This window comes from Hemicordylus capensis, chromosome 2, assembly GCF_027244095.1.
Source record: "Hemicordylus capensis ecotype Gifberg chromosome 2, rHemCap1.1.pri, whole genome shotgun sequence".
In the NCBI taxonomy this organism is placed as follows: Eukaryota; Metazoa; Chordata; class Lepidosauria; order Squamata; family Cordylidae; genus Hemicordylus; species Hemicordylus capensis.
In genome coordinates, this window is record NC_069658.1 from 235480086 (window position 1) to 235501377 (window position 21292).

Sequence of the window (21292 nt, forward strand, 5' to 3'; positions counted from 1 at the left end):
CAGTTAACATCTTAGAAGACATGACAGAATCAAGATTCAGCATTTTTTAACTTTACTTTATTTACTTTATTACATTTACGGTCATGGAACAAGACATACAGCATAAAACCTAAGGAAAAATAAAACATACAATTTATAAGTGCATAGAACTTTTGCAGCTAATAATAATATAAGAAAATTTAGTTGTAACATAAGATACTACTTCATCCAAATCCGACCAAAGACATTTTACAAGAGCCTCATCAGATGACCGCCCCCCTGCTGTGTATCAACGGAGAATTCAATCGTTGTCTAACCTCATGATAGAGCTTACAGTGGAGCAAAATATGATCTCTAGTTTCTATATCACCACAAGGGCATTTTCTACCTTAAACAGGGAGGTGCTGATATCTCCCTACTAAAAGAGCTGAAGGAATCGCATTGAAGCGCGCTCTCGAAAAGGCTCACATATATTTATTTACGGATATAGAATAAAAATAACAAGCCAGGAAAAAACCCTTCTCTTGTTTTTAGCGGTGAATAATAATGAGGCAAAAGAGCCCTTCCAGCTTGCAGTTCAATATCTTCAATTTCTTAATGTGCTGCCTTCTTTCCACCAACAAATCCTAACTCTAGTAGAGCAAGAGGATTTAAGCCCACGGAGGTAAGTTTCTCCAGAATGGTAAGCGACCATCTAGGTTGTGGATCAATCGAAAGGAACTTAAATATAAGGTGAATTTTTAGCCTGTAATTTATAGCTGACATCCAGACCCTTGCTTCAATTTTAATTAGACATGATTCTTGGCGAATCACTGAATTAGGTGTACTTCTAGATGCACCAAATCGTCTAGACTTCTAGATGCACCAAATAAAGATCTTAGAAAGGACATTTTAATCCTTTCAAGGATCAGACAATCTTTAAATGGGCCTAATTGAGCCCCATACAACATCTGCGCAATTGGTTGCACTACAAATAATTGATGGCAGCTGGCATATGAAAACCACCCTGAGAGCAAACAAATCTCAAAATAGCAGGGGAGGAATGCTTAGCAAAATTAGCAGTCCTCTTAACATGTGAAGATAAGGAGCCATTATAACAGAAAGTCACACCCAGATATTTATATTGGGTCTGTTGTTCTATCTGCTGACCATTTATTACCCATCTAAAGTTCTTACATTTTGAGCTGAATTGCATGATTTTTGTTTTAGAATAGTTAATTTCCAATTAAGTTAATTTCTCATCGGCGTTCAATACCATCGACCATGGTATCCTTCTGGATCGCCTGGGGAAGTGGGAATATGGGGCATTGCCTCGCAGTTGTTCCATTCCTATCTCTCCAGTAGATTCCAGATGGTGGAGCTTGGTGACAGTTGCTCCTCAAAACAGGAGCTGTTATATGGAGTCCCTCAGGGCTCCATTCTGTCCCCAATGCTTTTTAACATTTACATGAAACCGCTGGGTGAGGTCATCAGGAGGTTTGGTGCTGGGTGTTATCAGTATGCTGATGACACCCAAATCTACTTCTCCTTTTCATCTTCAGGAAATGGCACTCATTCTCTAAATGCCTGCCTACAGGCAGTAATGGGCTGGATGAGGGATAACAAATTGAAGCTGAATCCAAGCAAGACGGAGGTGCTCATTGTGGGGGCTGAGAATCTGAGGGATGAGTTAGATCTCTCTGTGCTGGATGGCGTTACACTCCCCCCAGAAAGAGCAGGTGCACAACTTGAGAGTACTCCTGGACCCAGGCCTCACCCTGGTATCTCAGGTGGAGGCCATGGCCAGGAGTGCTTTCTATCAGCTTTGACTGATTCGACAGCTGCGCCCATTCCTCAAAGAGGATGACCTCAAAACGGTGGTGCATCAGCTGGTAACCTCCCAGTTTGACTATTGCAATGCACTCTACGTGGGGCTGCCTTTGTACGTAGTCCAGAAACTTCAGTTAGTTCAGAATGCGGCAGCCAGATTGGTGTCTGGGGCAACCCAGAGAGACCATATTATGCCTGTCTTGAAACAATTACACTGGCTGCTGATATGTTTCTGGGCAAAACACAAAGTGCTGGTTATTACCTTTAAAACCCTGAATGGCTTGGTTCCAAGATATCTTAGAGAGCGCCTTCTTTTACATTATCCTCACCGCACATTAAGGTCATCTGAGGAGGTCCATCTCCAGTTACCACCGGTTCATTTGGTGGTGACTCAGGCGGGCCTTCTCTGTGGCTGCTCTCGGGCTGTGGAATGTACTCCCAGCAGAAATTCGTAATCTTAATTCCTTACTGACCTTCAAGAGAGCCCTAAAAACCCATCTGTTTGGCCTGGCTTGCTGCATCTCCTCTGCCTCTGTCATTGTCCCAAGCCTCTCTGAGCTGTGCAGGCAGGCAGCTGACATTAACAGCAGCATAATAAAAAATAAATAAATAAACCCCACAAAATTTGCAGCGGGGATGCAGTGCGCGCGCCCCTTCCTCCGTGAGGCGCAGTCACTCCCAGTCCACCCCCAAACAGACAGAGAAAGACCAAACCCGGTCCTGGTCCCTTAGCAAACACCTGACTGGGCTGCCTGCCTGCAGCACACCCAAGAGTTTCCCGACCAACCCCCAGACCCTTGATGGCGCCCTGATCGACCCTCCGCTTCAAGGATGGACTCTTTACATTTGGCTTGGGAGGGGAGCGGGAGAGGAGTAGGGGTGTGCATAGAACCGTCTGGCCCAGTTCGGACCGTTGCCCCATTGACAAACCCCCCCCCCGGTCCGGTCCATTTCCCAGACCGGTCCGCAAAATTTTGTTTTTCGTTTTTTAACTTTAGCCCCTTTGGGGGGCTTGCTGAGGCCACAGGGGGATCCACAAGGGTCCCCTCTCCCCCCACCAGCTTTCTTCATCATTGCTGCGGCACACTGCGGCCGGGTAAATAAACATTTTCGGCCCTTTGGGGCCTCCATAGGCGCGCACAGCCACCATTTTGGACACACCCCCCCGGGGCCTCAGCAAGCCCCCCAAGGGGTCTAAAGGTACTTTAAAAATAATTTAATTCTTAAAAAATTTCACGGACTGGCCGGACCGTACCCGGCAGTCCGGTTCCAGTCCGATGGAACCGGGGAGGGGGGTGGTTCGGTTCTATCCCGAACCCCCGAACCCCGTGACTGGAGTGCCAGACCGCCAGACCGGTCCGCACATCCCTAGAGAGGAGGAATGAAGTCAGTAAGATCATCATCCAGATCACAGACGCTCAGGCGGGCACACGGCACAACACAGACGGAGACAGAGTCAGAGAGAGACTCAGTCAGTCCATTTTTATTTACTTACTTGTTGACTGCGGGGTCAAGAGTAGAATCAAGCAGGCAGGTGGGCAAAAATAAATAAATAAAAACAGCAAGGAAAACGGCAGCAGCAGACACACAAAGAACTACTACCTAGCATGGGACGCCCAGGCCCAACTGCTAGTCTCTCTCGCTCCAGTCCACTCTCCAGTCCAACGCACACATGGTCGTGCAGGCACCTGCAGATTGAACGGGGGCGCCATGCTGTGCTGTCCCAGCAGGTGCCAGCCAATGGGAGCGCCCGCCCATGCTGTGTGCCACTGCCACCCAATCGGAGTTGGAGATCTCCTGCAAGACAAGTGCGAAGGTGCAGTGCCTGCGCGGAGGCGGGGGGGGCGCCGCCAGCCTTGGAGCTGGAGGGAGACACTGATTGCGGCAACATGGTATGATGGTGGGACCGCACAGCAGCAGCAGCATCGTCCGCTGATTTTTTTTAAAAAATTGTGCATGTGATGGTAGGCACTTCTGTGCCCCCTTCAGCTGGCGCCTAGGGCACGTGATTACCCACCCTTGATTACGCCTCTGCTTCCGCAGGCTCTCCTGCTGCCTCAATGACCGTTTGTGCCAAATGACATGTTGGCACGTGCACAGAGAGACCCAAAGTCATTTGGACAGCAAGTGAGCCCACGCAAAGAGGTTTTTCCACCACTGATACAATCCTAGATGGAAGGAGGTGGTGTAAGGTGGGGGGGAGAAGGAGGTGCAGGGTGCCGGATCAACTGGGGGGGGAGGGAGAACTGCTAGTTTCTAAAATATGTGGATAATTGGTTAGTTTTCCAAGGCCAATTCTAAAGCCAACACTGGGCCAGTTGGTTTGCCCATCACTCAGATGCTATCCTGAGCTTTCATCATTAGATGCTCCTTTGTATTCAGATCAGGCCTCACTACAATAATGTAGCATTTGGGAATAAAGATGCAACCCAGTAACCCAGCACTGGAGGCCAGGATAGAGAAGACCTGCACAGCCACCATGTATTTGCCCTTCGTGCTCAGATAGGCAGGCACAAAGGAGACCCAAACACTGCAAAAGACCAACATGCTGAAGGTGATCAACTTGGCTTCATTAAATGCCCCAGGCAGCTTCCTGGCTAGGAAAGCCACTGTGAAACAGATGGCAGCCAGGAAGCCCATGTAGCCAAGGGCGCTGTAAAACATGGCAACAGACCCTTCATTGCACTGCAGGATGATCTGTCCAGCCTGCGAGTGCATGTCAGAGTCTGGGAAAGGTGGAGAGATTCCCAGCCAAATAATGCAGATGATAATTTGAACACCAGAACAGGAAATGACAATGGAGTTGGCCAGACTCCTCCCCACCCATCTCCTCATCCTGTTCCCTGGCTTTGTCGCCATGAATGCTACCACCACAGTGATAGTTTTGGCCAACACAGAAGAGAGGGCAACCGAGAAGATGATGCTGAAGGCCGTTTGTCGGAGAAGGCAGGTCACCTGCCCAGGTCGGCCAATGAACAGAAAGGAGGACAAGAAGGAAAGCCAGAAGGAGATGAGGAGAATGAAGGAGAGGTCCCGGTTGTTGGCTTTGACCAGTGGAGTTTCCATGTATTTAGCAAAGATTGCAAACACAGAGCCTGTGATTAGCGACAAGAATAGAGCAAAAGAAGCTAGGCTTATCCCCACAATTTCTTTATAGGATAGGAAATTTATATTCTTGGCAACACATTGATCTCGGTGCTTGTTTGGATACTGATCATCTGGACACTTGTTGCAATGCTCTGTATCTGGCGGGGGGGAAACAAGAGCAAGTTCAGGATCACTAACACCTTCCTCAGATTCCTAATAGTCTTGGGATCAAGTTACTCACCAATCCACCTCTCATGCTAAAGATGTGAGCACACCTGTCTCCCCACCACCAGTGTGCTGCGACTTGATCACATGATGGGCTGTTAGGGTTAGGCTTCCATCAGGAGAAACAGAGCCCTGTCATGCCCCAGTGCCCCCTTAGATGGTATGTATGGACTGTGAAGGTTAATGTGGAAGTGTAGACCGTCCCAGCGCTTTCTCTGTAGAGCTCTGTGGGGAAGCCACTGGGAAGGGCTACACTTCCCAGTGCTCCACCATGCACACCTTCAAATGGAGTTAGGGCTCAAGAGGGCTATGGGGAGCACACATCAATACTGGGGAAAGTGGAGCACTGCACAGTGGGTACAATTGCCTCTACATGGTGCTAGGGGAGCTGTACAGATCCCTGCTACCTGGACAAAGAGGCACCTTTTTAACGGGGTGATTCTCTTTATTTAGCAGGGGGAGAGTAGCTGGCCCTATCCACCCCCAGCACAATACCTCCAGTGACTGTTGCTGGTACCTATCATGTTTCTTTTTAGACTGTGATCCCTTTGGGGAGAGAGAGCCATCTTATTTATTTAATATTTCTCTATGTAAACCGCTTTGGAAACTGTTGTTGAGAAATGGTATATAAATATTTGTTGTTGTGCAGAGTATTTGTCTGAAGTTTTGCTCAGGCCAATGAAACAATAAGTCAGAGAGTTGCACAATTCGTCAGGGAGCTGCACAGGAGCATCAAGTCAGGGAGCTGCTTGAAGCCTTACTCATGTGTCGCCACACCCCGCGGCAACACACGAATAACAAAATGAGGTTAACTGAGCACCAGGGCTGGCAAATGATTGCAAAAAGAAGGTCAAGGGAGCAATAGCTCCCTTAACTTCGTTTTGAAGGTGGGCTCCCTAAGCGGGTTTGCCGCCTTGCTACTACCAGGAACCATGAGGATCCCAGAAGTTCACACGTGATGGCAAAATCGTGCTGGGCTTCCTTTGCCCAGTTTACCTATACCTGTGAATAGCCCCAATGAGTATGAATCATAAACAAAACAAGAAATGATCTTTTTTTAAAAACCTACAAAAACATTTGCAGAAAATGTCTGAGTGTACATTTCCCCTCTTTCCCAAGAACTTCCTTCCAATGTTCCCTGTAAGAGGGCTTTGAAGATGTTGTTGATTACAATTCCCATAATCCCTAGCCATAAGCCATTGCAGCTAGGGATTGTGGGAGCTGTAGTCAGCAACAACTGGGAATCCCTCTTACAAGGAACACTGCTTCCCTCAGCCCTGGTCTGGATGCAGTACCTTCCTGAGTGGAGATGGTTCCTTCTGTGCATGGAGCACAATCATAGCAGCACACCGGCATTTTTTCCTGAATCACCTTGACGTACCCCGGACGGCAGCTTTCAGTGCACCGGGAATTAGGCAGGGTCTAATCACAGAGAGAAGGAGCATCAAGCAAACTGTATTAGGGAAGTAATCACTGCTACCTGTGGAGCTGCGAAGGGTGGGGGGAGGCAGGATCACAGGTATCTTCCCCTACACTACTTCCTTTCCCTCCCAGCCACACCACTCAACAGCCCACACAACTGCAGCTACGGTGAGTGCTATGGCAATCTGGAGGCCGGGGAAATTAAGCCTGGCCTCTGAGAATCCCACAATGCACTGCACGAGCAGCATGGCACACTGTGGAAATGCTAGAGGCCATGTTGCTCCCGCCCCCGGTCTCTATCATTAAAATGGATGCTGGCAGCCCAAAAGGAGCTGTTGTGCGGTCAGCTCAACTACCCATATGACCGAGAGGTGAGGGAGAAGGGTGCACGCCATCCTACCTACCACTAAAAAGCTCAGCCTACCTGGCCGCAGAGCACCAGGATCCCTGCAGTTCTCATGCGCAGCTTTACCTGGGTAGGGCTGCTCTAGCCCAGGCAGAGCTGGTTGTGAAAACAACTTCAGGGACTCCAGAACTGTTTTTGAAGGCAATATTTAGGTAGCAGCACTGCAAAAGGCCTTCTGGCTCAGATCTGAGATGGCCAAAAGCAGCTGAGATTGACAGGGAGAGATGGGGTCATTATAAGGCAACTTCCTTGACCATTTCTTGTCCTTTGTATTGACCCAAATGCTTGACGCAACCAGGAACATGATTGCTGCATGCTTGCTACATTTCAGGCTTCAGCTTCTCTGGTTGCTACTCCACCACTGATCTGGGCGATCTGGCCTTGACATGATTAAACAAATTATGCCTGTTGCTCACTGGCCATCTCTGTGCACATGTCCCAGTATGCTATCCTGTGCCTTTATTCCATTGTTGCTCCCAGCTGTTTTATCTTGCAAACCAACAAGATACTAGCAAACAGACTCAGAGCTTTTTGTCTCATTCATCATTTAGTTATTTAATGCATTCTCCAAGGTTAAGAGACATTAAACAGAGTGCAACCAATGGTTTTCCTCACCTGATTAAGCCACTCAGGCCACACAATGGCATCCTGGTCAACGGTGAACTTGAGGTCCTGGGATGCCTGTCTCTCTAGACTCCCAAATTTCACTCTTACCACAGATGTATTAGGAAACACCACCCAATTCACAATATCAAAGTCAGCTGCCAGGTCCCCATTCTTATCCAAATATATGTTATCCGTGGAAATATTGTCAAACCAGAAGCTTCCTAAATAAGGGTAAAGCTAGAGTGATGGGGGAAAAACATTTTGCGTTTAGAAAATAGGAAACTGCTTTGGATATCTCGGATCTGCCAGTTTTGAGCTTGAATCTCCCTTGAAACAGAGCCAGCCAGTTCCATAGAAATAATGACTGTCCAACATGTAGTGGCAGCCCTGCCTCGATGTTAGGTATCCAGTGAGGCAGCTGCACAACCTGAAAGGCAGCCCCAATGCTGTTGTGTGACGGGACTGCTGCGGAAGGACAGAGACCCCTTTCCAGTCCAAACAATCATGCAGTCCTACTTCTCTTGTTTCCAATGGAAGTAGTAGTCCAACATCATCTGGGAACCAAACATTTAGAAACCCTGATAGAGGTCACGGGAGAGATACTCTTATTTTCCCACCCAATGGAGCATTCCGTGCACTGGACCAGTCCTACTATCTCGTGCAGCCTTGGGGCACCTTCAGACGGCGTCAAATACTCAGTTATTCAATTACGTATATTTTGAATATGCACCGCAGGAGGTGTGACATATAAATGCCATTTTGACATTACTTTTGACCATAGAGAAGTCATATTAGTACTTCTGGTTTTTTTGCATAAAATAATAGAGCATTTATTTTTGATGAAACAGCTGTTACTTAGCGATTATCTAAAAACTACATGTTTTTCCCCTGCTAACTGAGCGCAGAGGCACCTTTTTGAAGTGGTGATTCTCTTTATTTAGTTGAGGGAGAGCAACTGGCCCTATCCATCCCCAAAACGCCTCCAGTGGCTGTTGCTGGTATCCATCACATTGCTTCTTTCTTGATTGTGAGTCTTTTGGGGATGGGGGGGGGCATTTATTTATTTATTTAAATTATTTTATTGATGTATTTATTTATATCTATGTAAAATGCTTTGGGAAATTTGGTTGAAGAGAGGCATATAAATATTTCTCATAATCATATTCGTTTTCGTATTTAGCTGGGTACATGATGTTTGACCTTCAATGAAAATGCACAGTGAGTAAAAATAAGTTGAGATCATCAGTAGAGAGGAGTGCTGCAGAAATGGTGCTATCAGTGCAAAGGTATCCTGCCAATGCCTTACAACACAACCAGTAACGTAAGCTGTAACATTTTGTGTGCCAAATTCAAACCACAGTTGAAATCCATTGTAATCTACAACCGGGAAAAACAGCTATTTCTATGCGATTCATATGCGGTGTTATAGGGCTACAACACAGCCACAAAATCTGAAAGAAGGCATAGGACATGTGAACGGCATCTTGCTTACAGCGCAGAAACTGCACAGGTAGTGCGGAAGCACACTTAAGGAATACATTGTGTGGCACTGTGGCCGCATGCAATCTGGAAAGCCACCAGGAACATAAGGGCACCCGGGGCTATTACCAGATAGTTTGTGTTGCTGTCCACCTGTGAAGGGGCAAAAAGAGGGACCCACAGAGCGATGTACATATGAGCTTGCCTCAGGAATATCACCACACCACTAATTTTATATATCTGTGAAAGGGCAAAAGGAATGGCCTGTAGAGAGTTCTGAGCATGGCTTCTGCAAAGGTAAATCTTGCCACGCAAACCTTTTGGAGTTTTGCATACAGCGCAGGGACTGCACAAGCAGTTCAGAAGCACACTTAAGGAATACATTGTGTGACACGGTGGCTGCAAGCAATCTGGAAAGCGCCCAGGAACATGATAAGGGCACCCAGGGGTTTCACAAGATAGTTTGTGCTGCTGTCACAACACTTTGAGAGTGTCAACAAGTGTGTGGATCGAGGTGATCCAGTTGACATAGTATATCTGGACTTCCAAAAAGCTTTTGACAAGATTCCTCATCAAAGACTCTCGAGGAAACTTAGCAGTCATGCAATAAGGGGACAAGTACATGTGTGGATTGCTAACTGGTTGAAGGACAAGAAACACAGGGTAGGTATCAATGGAGAGGTTTCACAATGGAGGGAAGTAAGAAGTGGGGTCCCCCCAAGGATATGCACTGGGACCGGTGCTTTTTAATTTATTCATCAGTGATCTAGAAGTAGGGATAAGGACCGAGGTGGCCAAATTTGCAGATGATACCAAACTCTTTCGGATAGTGAAATCCAAAAGGGATCGTGAGGAGCTGCAAAACGATCTCTCCAAAATGGGTGAGTGGGCGACGAAATGGCAAATGCGGTTCAGTGTTGGCAAGTATAAAGTGTTGCACACTGAGACGAAAACCCCGAACTTCAAGTATACGTTTGTGGGATCTGAGCTGTCCATGACTGACCAGGAGAGGGATCTTGGGGTGGTGGTGGACAGCTAATTGAAAGCGTCGACTTAATATACAGCAGCTGTGAAAAAGGCCAATTCCTTGCTAGGGATCATTAGGAAGGGGATTGAAAATAAAACAGCTAATATTATCATGCCCTTTTACAAAACGATGGTGAGACCACACCTGGAGTACTGCATACAATTCTGGCCACCACATCTAAAAAAGGACATTGTAGAACTGGAAAAGGTGCAGAAGAGGGCAACCAAGATGTTCAGAGACCTGGAGCACCTTTCTTATGAGGAAAGGCTACAACAACTGGAGCTATTTAGTTTAGAAAAAAGATGACTGCGGGGAGACATGATAGAGGTCTACAAAATCATGCATGGTATGGGGAAAGTGGATTGAGAGAAATTCTTCTCCCTCTCCCATAACACTAGAACCAGGGGTCATCCCATGAAATTGATTTCCAGGAAATCTAGGACCAGCAAACGGAAGTATTTTTTTCCACAAAGCACATAATCAACTTGTGGAATTCTCTGCCACAAGATGTGGTGACAGCAAAAAACCTGGAAGGCTTTCAGATGGGATTGAATAACTTCACGGAGGAGAGGTCTATCATCGGCAACTAGTTGGAGGGCTAAGGGCCACTTCCAGCCTGAAAGGCAGGATGCCTCTGAGTCCCAGTTGCAGGGGAGTAACAGCAGGAGGGAGGGCATGCCCTTAACTTCTGCCCGTAAGCTTCCACCACCATCAGGTGGGCCACTATGTGAAACAGGATGGTGGACTGGATGGGCCTTAGGCCTGATCCTGCAGGGCTGTTCTTATGTTCTCATCCCAAACCCCTGATCTTTGACTGGCAGGGACAAAAGAGGAGGCGAGAAGGCAGGGGGGGTGCAGAGGGGCCAGTGCACACCTCCATCTCATGTGGGACTATCTGGCACTGCCCTTTTCAGCACTCTCCCAAAGCACAGCTTTTTTAAAACACTCCTGTGTTATTTATTTATACTTATTTATTTATTGTTTCTCTGTGTAAACCACCCTGAGCCATTCTTGGAAGGGCGGTATATAAAACGAACAAATAATAAATTATAAATAAATAATGTATTCAGGTCCAATCATCCTGAATCATCATGAAAAAATCAGTTGGCTCTATAAAAGGCACCTTGCTGCTATTCTATTGGAGTAGCTGTAAATCCCTCCCTCGTATGAACTCCCCACTACCCTAAGAGTAGTGAAGCAGGAGTAAGTCGTCATTTGGAAAAACTCCCTCAGAGCGATTCCCTGCTTGGCTTACCTCAGGAATATCACCTCACTGTTACTCTGGCCTATTTTTGGACCATGCTGGACTATTGGACTATTGAAGCTTGTATTGAAAAAGCTGATATACTGGAATCTAGACTAAACAAAGACAAATAAATGGAAAATTAACATTTTACTGGGTATTATAAAGACTCTTGCACAAAGTCAAACTCAGGCTAAACACCTAGAAGGTGGCCTCTAAGCAATCAAGAGACAAGTGGCTTGATGCCAATTCTCCAGAGAGTCTTTGGAGATATTACAGCTAATGAAATGTGGGGTGGTAGATCATGCAAAAGGTGTAAGGAGGAGGAGACTGTAAGTCTCATTTCATCTGCTCCTTGTCAAAATTGATATATGGTTCTTGGCACCTTATCAAAGGAAGGAAAAGAATAACTGGGCCTAATTCGGAAAATGTTCCAAGACAAGGATTGTGCACAGCTGATTAATTTCTGGGGGAGCAATCTGGAAGGGAATACCTGCCATGGTTGAACTACTTGAAGGTTCCACCTGTCTCCCTCCTCCATCACCCTCCACTTGGATCTGGATGAATACGCAGCATTTAAGGCATGCGCCACAGCCTGGACACTGTTATATATCCTGTAGCTGTCTAGAGAGAGAGTGTTTTCAACCATCGCTTGAGGTGGGTTCTCCCGTGTCTCATTCTCTCTGCATCTTGTCCATCTTTTCATAAACACATACTTTGGATCAAAACACTGGTATGCTTTCTCCAAAAAGTGTTTCATCGGATGGAAAAACAATGAATAATAATGAGCATCATTATATTTTGTCCTTTTATTTGACTGGATAAAGAAAGAAAAAATACCATGAATGTGCTTGAAAACTACACGATTGTACATCAATTCTATGGTGAGGTCCCACCAAGCTGTTGTGATCCAGACTTTCCCCACAATGGGATTTATCAATATTTCCACTACATGTTGTACAATTAATATCCCATCTCCAAAAGATTTGGTCTCTGCATAGTAAACAAACACATTGGCTTGTTTCCCTTTGAGGATCAAATTTAAAGGGATGCACACAGTGTCTGTATCCAGTCCTTCAATGCTTAGTGAGAAAGCAATGCAAATACCACTGTTAGTGAGCAAAGGTGTCATAGTCCTGATGAAGATTTCTCCATTCCCAGTGTCCGGAGCAATGAGACCGATCCAGGCCCACCCGAAATGCAGGAGCAATTTCACCATTCCTGGGTACTGGTGTCCCTCTTTGGGGACCATCTGGTAAAAATACGGGAATTGAGCTTTATCATTCAGAACATGAGAAGCAAAAGCATAACTGACCTAGGAAGGAAAAGGGAGATGGTTTGGTTTGTTTTCATTGCAAAGACCAAATCTTTTGTTTTCAGAGCAGAGAGTGGCTGGCTGGCTGGCTCATCCACCCATTTCCTTTGCTCTCTGTCTGCCACTGGCTCCCTAGCATGAAGATTAAGCAGACAGCATGGTGCTGCTGGGGTCAGAAGAGACACAAGAGAGTGACAGGAGGGTGCGTGAGGTGCTGGTTGCTCCTGAAGTAGCAGTGTGGCAGGAGAGAGAGAGAGAGAGAGAGAGAGAGAGAGAGAGAGAGAGAGAGCAATAATAGAGAACAATAATATGCAAGTGAAGAAGAGGAAGAAACAGTGGGGCTGAGACTCTGGCAAGTGGATGCACCTTCGAAACAAGGAGTGGGCAGACTGGCAATGAAGGATGACAAGACTTGCATGTGGGATAAATGGCAGTGAGGAGGAGCAGGGGATCCGGCAGCCTGAAGTGCTAGCCTAAACTGTGGGATCGCCAACTTCTTGGGCCTCCCAATAATATTCAAGTGGGCTGTGTATTTGTCCCACATTCACCAAGCAAGCAGAAAGGTATATTATTGCTCTGGAAACCTCAGAACTCTGCTTGAGTAGAGATGACATTGCACAAATAAAAGCACATCACACATTAAATCCTAACAGACAAAAAAGGTAGAAAAAAATTCAAAATGCAATACAAAGCAGCTTAAAAACTCCTTTTAAAATTAGTTTTAAAAATCAGATCAAATCTGAAAACCCGAATTTAATATGCCTGAGTGAACAAAAAGGTCGTTACCTGGCATCTAAAAGAACAAAGTGATGAAGCCAGGCGAAGCTCACTGGGGAGGCTATTCCATAAACTGGATGCAACCACTAAAAGGAAGAATTAGACTGAGCCTGTGCCGCACTTCTCCTTACCTGTGGAATTTTGTACGTGCTTGACATCACTGAAATCTGGATGGAGTTTTCTGAGTCAGCCCCTTCGAGAACAGCCAAGAGATTCTTCTGCCTTCCACAGCTGTAGTTTGGAACACTCACTTGCCCAGTAGAGAGCAGGTCTGCCATGGCATCAGCAGACTTTCTTGCATCAAAATAGTTGTCATAGACGTTGTAGCCCAGGGTGGTGTTGGGTAAGAATCTGGGGTTCTGATTGATCTCCTGAATGGCGAATAAGAAGGAAAGGATGTTCCAGTGCCTCATGTCAGTTCTCCTGAAACAAAATGTGTTTGTGTTACATTGACATCCTTCATTCAGCACAAATGATTCCTGATCCTTTAATTCCATGGGTTTCCCCTGACAATATGTATATTTTGGTTTGGGTTTTTTAGAAACACAGGTTGCTTACTGTAACCAATTATCTTGGAATGATCTTTGTGCATTTACATCTTTGCATGCATTTCTCAATAGCATGAATGCATCTGTCACAGGTCCAAAGCAAGGAGCACAACAGCCATGTATACTGCTCATATGTGTTGAGCTAGAAGATGTTTCTGCTGCAGGGGCTGCTATTGAGGCAAGGGGAGGTGATAGCTGCAGGCAGCACCTGTGCCAAGGAAGATAAACGAAGGCATCTCACCCCACCCCACAAAACGCAGAGGCATCACCTCACCTTCCTGCTGCTCTCTGGCTCCATCCTGCCTTCCACATTCCTCTTCTCCCAGCTGCTTATGTTCTGGGCATGCAAAGGACATTGTTACTATAATCACTCACTGTGGCATTTTTATGTGCTTCAATGCAACCCTCAAAGGAGGTAGCATTTCCCAGGCTTTTAACCGAAATTTAAATTGTAAATTGTAATGTGTGTTTTTATCTATTGTGATTTTTATGTTTTTATGAATTTTAAATGTTTTATATTTTATATTTTTAATCTGTACACCACCTAGAGTTTTCTATATCAGGCAGTATAGAAGAAAAGCACTTGGGAATTGGGGAAGGTAGTGTGCGATGGAGGTGGAATGGAGCTGGCCTGGCTATCCCAGCCCCGTGTTGCTGGTGTCTGCATCAGGGGGCATGGCCAGCGGTGGCAGTGCTGAAGCCAGCAGTGCTCTGTGGTAAGGCGAAGAGCAATTTCCCACTTTAAAACAAGAACAGGGCAGGTCCGTGTTGGGCATCATATGGAGCCAGAAGAGCATTGCCTACTCTGACTGGCAGCACCTCTCCAGTATTCTAGACCGGGGTCTTTCCCAGCCCTACTCAAAGCTGCCAGGGATTGGACACAAGATCTGCTGCAGGCTAAGCAGATGCTCCACCACTGAGCTACAGCCCCTCTCTTAGGAGCCCTTTCTACTGAGCTACAGGTGGGCGGGCACTGGGCAGGGGTTGGATGGGCTGTCTGCTTAGGGCAAGGGCATAGGAACAGAAGAACACCCCCGCTGGATCAGGCCCCAGGTCCATCTAGTCCAACATCCAGCTTCCTACAGTGGCCCACCAGATGCCTCTGCAAAGCCCACAGGCAAGAGATTTGAATCTGCCAGAGCCTCATCATCTCAGGCCCTGCTCATGACCCTGCCACTAACAGAAATCCAGTTGGCGGGTATGGGAGACAGAGCCTTTTCGGTTGTAGCCCCTCAGCTTTGGAACGTCCTCCCAGAAGAGCTTTGCCATGCTCCCTCCCTCTGTGTTTTTAAAAAACATCTCAAAATGCACCTTTTAAAGGAGATTATTTAATGCTCCATCATTATTTGGTTATATCTGGTAGGTTTTTTAGCTTCTTTAGCTTTCTATAATTTTCAGTTTTAATTTGAACTTAATAATTGTGGTTTTTAACCTGACTTTTTAAAAAATAGTTGTTGTTTTTTACTTTTATTGTATCTCTATCTTATTGTTGTGAGCCGCCCCAAGCAGTAGTGCACTGGAGGGGCGGGGTATAAATATTTTAAATAAATTAATACATATATAATTTAGGCATGCCCTCTCCCATGCAAATGGTATTCAGGGGCATCCTGCCTATAAGCCTGAACGTAGCCTGTAGCCATCAGGACGAGTAGCCATGGATAGACTTGTCCTCCATGAACTGATTAAAGCCCCCTTTAAAGGCATCCAAGCCAGTGGCTATCATCATGATGGTTCTGTGTGAAAAAGGACTTCCTTTTGTTGGGGCTGTACTACATTTATTGACCATCTGTTTCATGGGATGACCCCTGGTTCAAGTGTTGTGATGAGAGAGGGAGGAAAGGTTCTAGCTCTCCACTCCAGGCATTACTGTCTATACCTCTATCATGCCACGTCTCCCCTTAGTTGCCTTTTTCCTAAACTAAAAAGGCCCACAGGTTGTAGCCTTGCCTTATAAGGTGCTCTTGGTTGCCCTTTTAGCACCTTTCCCAGTTCTATAATGTCCTTTTTACTTAGAGTGACAAGAACTATAGATAGTCGTCCAAATTAGCCAAACCATAGATTTGTATATGAAAGAAAAGATTATTCTGTTGAGTCAGTGTCACTTCCTGGTGACCACAGAGCCAGGTGGTTTTCTGGGCAGAATACAGGAGTGGTTTGCCATTGCCTTCTCCTGTGCAGTATGAGGTGGTGCCTTTTAGCACATTCCTGTATCGCTGCTGCCCAATATAGGAGTTGCCCATATTCTGGGAAACACATCAGTGAGGATTTGAACCAACAGCCTCCTGCTCTCTAGGCAGGTTGCCTCCCTGCTGTGTCATTAGGTGGCCTGTAGATCTGTTTAAGGGCATTATAGTAATAGCAATTTTATTTGCAGTCCCATTCCTAATGACCCCTAGCATAGAATTTGCCTTTTCACTACTCATGCCCATGGCTAACACTTTCAATGAACATAGGAAGTTGCCATATAGTGAGTCAGACCATAGGTCCATCTAGCTCAGTATTGTCTACACAGACTGGCAGTGGCTTCTCCAAGGTTGCAGGCAGAAATCTCTCAGCCCTATCTTGAAGATGTTGCCAGGGAGGGAACTTGGAACCTTCTGCTCTTCCAAGAGCGGCTCTATGACCCGCTGAGGGGAATACCTTACAGTCTTCACGCATCAAGTCTCCCATTCATATGCAATCAGGGTAAACCCTGCTTAGCTAAGGGGACAAGACATGCTTGCTACCACAAGACCAGTTCTCCTCTCCGCACCACAACTGTTCACCACAACTTCAAGATCCCACTTCTGCTCAGTCACCAGCAGTTCAAACTCCATTCGTGTATATGTGAAGTTGTGTGCGACGTCTCTGTGTGTGTGTGTGTGTGTGTGTGTGTGTGTGTGTGTGTGTGTGTGTGTGTGCAGGACAGGATGTGGGCATTTTGACCTTGTTTACAGATAGTTGGTGGGTCTGAGTTTCCTTTAATGCCCAGCTCATCTCTCCTTTCTGCATTTGTAAGAAAGAATGGCACCAGCTAGTTGGTCACCTGTGGGGCCTCAGGAGAACACTGATTTAGCAAGGAGAGCTACAAGATAATTCGGAAAGTCCCAGCAATTTGAGATAACTGGAGGTCATGAAATCAGAAGCGGATGGAGCAGCAGGACAACCATCACCATCATGGAATAACTTACCAGGGAAATCTGGTAGTGGGCGGCTCTTGGAAGACATGTGGCTGAAAAATGGCAAGTGTTGCAGAAACTACTCCACTGATGAGGTGGTATCCTGCCCGGTAATAATTCAAAGGGTCTGTCTGTTCCCTTATCCAAGTCTGTGGGCACTTTGTCTCGAGCCTCTCACAGGCTACAGGCACCAGCAACAACAGCATCAGTCTAGGGATTACACCTGTTGTGGTCATTTTTCCAGTGGTCTTCAGATCTAGCTGATTCCCAGAAGTCCAAACTCTCTTGCAAGATGGAGGCTGCACTGACTTCACTAGTAAAGATGGAATCCAGCCAGGACTTCTCTTTTGGTGGTGCTCAACTTCACAGCCGCAGAATCCCTGCCCTGCCTTGATCTAAGCCCCAATGTCCATTGGCACAGGAGGCATTTATGTAGCAGTGGTTTCAGGCATAGTTGCAAGAAGGTGCCGTACCTGCCTCTTGGTTCCAATGCTTATGTTTTTTGTTTCAGCAACAACCTTTAGACAAGATGCCATTAGCTTTGGAGAGAATAAATCACTATGATTTTGTCAATTCTAAGGGGGAGAATAATCTTTGCTAACTCCCAGACTCCCTGTGAGGCTTCATGCACAGGTGCACAGCTGGAGAAAACATGTTTGCAAGAACTCATTGATGTGGCTATAGAGTTTGACATGGGTCAGCAAGGGCTTGATTGAATTTGGAAATTTTACAGAAGAAAAACTTTCATCTAACTGTTGTTTCCTGATTCTTGTTTAAGAAATGGGGCACCAACATTAATGTTGCGGAGGCTGACAAAGCTCTATGGGTGAAACGGTATATCTGGAAGAGCCGTTCCACCTTTCTTCATGAATCATTTTTTATTCGTGCAGAGTGTTTTTCTTTCCTGGACTTGCAGTGGGCGTTTATCACTGATTCAGCATTGAACATCCTGCCATTGAGGAATTTCACATTTCTTCGGACACTACGTCTTATGCAGTGTTTTGGCCATGTGCCATTTCCATCTGGGTTTTGAACTTGTTATGGGACTTTGCCCACTCCATCCTGCAGTCCATTTTGCCTACCTCACCCTCCTTCCTTAATGCATATGCTTCTGTTTTTATATTTCATATTGTGAGAAGGTTTTTTGTACATTGTTTATTATGTTCATGTCATGGATCATTAACTATTGATTGTACACTTTTTCACTATGTTTGAATATACATATTTCTTATTTTGAATATACACATTTCTTACATTGTTATTGTTTGATAATCTACATTCATATCCTGTAGTCACAGTGGGGAACCCCCTTTCCCTTTCCCACAAGTTTGTAGAAACAGCTTCTTTGTCTATAAGTAGCTCTATTTCATCCGCTTAATACTAGGGATGGGCACAAAACCAATTTGCCTGTTTCAGTCTGAGTCTATACTGTACTCGAACCGAACCAGGTATGTTTGACTTTGGTAAACTGAATGGGGGGCCCAGCCTGGTTTGAATTCAAAGTCTTTGGGGCCTGGTTCGGGGGTGCCGTAAGGATTTCCTTTTCTCTCTCTCTCTCTTTGTTTTTTTTAAGGTGGACTTACTGCATCCTTAGGTGGATTTCCTCAGAGTGAGTGAGAAATCCACAAAAACGTATCAAGCCTCAGTTTCTGTGGCTTATCTCAGCTAAATCTGTCAACCATAAGTATGTCTCAGAAATTCTCTCACAGACATAAATAATCAATTAACTCTATGAACACCAAACCAAGTAAATTCTTCACACAGCTATATAATACAACAATGTCCAACATGGAATCTACATATAAGAGAAATCAGCTGAAAGGCTATGAGTGGTGCAAATATATATATACCCCCAAATGAATGGGCTTTCCATAGTGGGGTGATTTCTATCCCATTCCCATCATACGTCAGTTGGGAGAAAAACCACCCCAGAAATGAATAGGCTTTCTATGACGGTGTGGTTTCTATCCCATGCCCTTGTTAAGCTATTTAGGATGGGGGAGAACACTGGGGTTGCTAACGATTTGGGGGACCAAATAACTTTGGCATTTGTTCTGATACCCAAGATTCTGGGGAGCAGCTGGAACATTTGGTTCACTCAGAACACCTTGCTCTCATGAGCAGCTTCTCATCTTCTGTCTCCTTCCTCTTCCAACTGACCATCTGTGATAGTTGGCAGCTGCTCCAGAGCTGTCCATCATTTTCTGAAGCCCAAGGGGACGCCCTCCAGGTGGGATTCCTTAGAGAGGGGCTTTAGAATGGCACACAGAGTGGCAGTTAAACTGTCTAACTGGTAGCTCCCAGAGTCTGATAGGAGTTGGATGAGCCTATGACAGGGATGGTTAGGGATAGGGATAGGATCTGAAGTGAGGGTCTCTGGGTCGGTGGTTTGGATATTGGGAGGTGAGTAGTAAGTTGTACACACCAGTGAACACCTCTGGTTAGCAAGCGTGACACTTATGTATGAATGCTGGATGTGTATAGTATATACACAGATCTTCAACCAGGGTGGTTGTTTCCAGTAAAAGGGCTAGGAGTCAGGGAACATTTGTTGTATCCATCACAAGCACCTCAGTAACATATGAGTATAGCCCTCCCCTTAGCCCAGGTTAGCAGTGTGAGCACACCGCGAATCGGGGTTTCATGTGTTGCTGTGGCACAGCTCCACGGCGCGGCAACTCACAACGAGACCCCCGATCGAGAGGCTAAAAAGCAGCCACCCGGCTCAGGGGTCTTTCCAGCATGTTCTGTGCACTTGTGTAGTAAAGTGGAGGGAGGGGAGGAGGGGGAGAAGGAGAATGAACTAGGGTGGACAGTTAACATCTTAGAAGACACGACAGAATCAAGATTCAGCATATTTTACTTTACTGTATTTACTTTATTAAATTTACAGTCATGGACCAAGACATACAGCATAAGAACTAATGAACAATAAAACATACAATTTATAAGATAATAATAAAATAACAAAATTAAGCTGTAACATAAGATACGACTTCATCCAAATCACCAGGGCTGGATGGCATCCTTCCAAGTCCTCAAAGAACTCAAATGTGAAATCACCAACCGCCTTGCTAAAATATATAACTTATCCCTGAAATCGGGCTCTGTACCAGAGGACTGGAAAGTAGCAAATGTAACACCAATTTTCAAAAAGGGATCCGGGGGGCGATCTGGGAAATTACAGGCCGGTTATCTTAAGGTCCGTTCCAGGCAAATTGATGGGAAGCATCCTCAAGGATAAAATTGTAAAGCACATAGAAGAACAGGAACTGCAGGGAGTGAACCAGCATGGCTTCTGCAAAGGTAAATCTTGCCTCACCAACATTTTGGACTTCTTTGAGAGTGTCAACGAGTGTGTGGATCAAGGTGATCCAGTTGACATAGTATACCTGGACTTCCAAAAAGCTTTTGACAATGTTCCTCATCAAAGACTCCTGAGGAAACTTAGCAGTCATGGGATAAGGGGACAAGTACATGTGTGGATTGCTAACTGGTTGAAAGATTTATTCATAAATAACCCAGAAGCAGTAGTAAGTAGCAAGGTGGCCAAATTTGCAGATGATACCAAACTCTTTCAGGTAGTGAAATCCAAAATAGATTGTGAGGAGCTCCAAAAGGATCTCTCCAAACTGGGGGAGTGGGCGACAAAGTGGCAAATGCGGTTCAATGTTGGCAAGTATAAAATGATGCACATTGGGACAAAGACCCCCAATTTCAAGTATATGCTGATGGGATCTGAGCTGTCGGTGAATGACCAGGAGAGGGATCTTGGGGTTGTGGTGGACAGCTCGTTGAAAGTGTCGACTCAATATACAGCAGCTGTGAAAAAGGCCAATTCCGTGCTAGGGATCATTAGGAAGGGGATTGAAAATAAAACAGTTAATATTATAATGCCCTTACACAAAACTATTGTGTGACCACACTTGGAATACTGCGTACAATTCTGGTCACTATATCTAAAAAAGGACATTGTAGAACTGGAAAAGGTGCAGAAGAGGGCAACCAAGATGATCAGAGGCCTGGAGCACCTTTTTTAATGAGGCAAGGCTACCTTACCTGGGGCTTTTTAGTAGGGTAGTGTGTTTTACTTTTTTTCTGTTTGGTTTTTGGCCCGAACCTGAAACACCCCCATTTTGTTCTTTGTTCGAAATCAGCCAATCCGAAACACCCTAATTTTGTTGTGTGTTTTTTTTTGAAATTGAAAAATC

At 45.6% G+C, this 21292-nt stretch overlaps 1 protein-coding gene across 1 annotated transcript; it reads right to left on the reverse strand.

Moving 5' to 3' along the window:
• Positions 1–4080: 4080 nt before the first annotated feature.
• On the reverse strand, positions 4081–19315 carry LOC128341569 (vomeronasal type-2 receptor 26-like). Its single transcript, XM_053287840.1, has 4 exons — positions 19242–19315; positions 13507–13798; positions 6396–6522; positions 4081–5033 (listed from the first exon to the last, which is right to left on the reverse strand). The coding sequence occupies exons 1-4, from the start codon at positions 19280–19282 to the stop codon at positions 4123–4125; spliced, it is 1371 nt and encodes a 456-aa protein (XP_053143815.1). The 5' UTR covers positions 19283–19315; the 3' UTR covers positions 4081–4122.
• Between the last annotated feature and the right edge of the window lie 1977 nt (positions 19316–21292).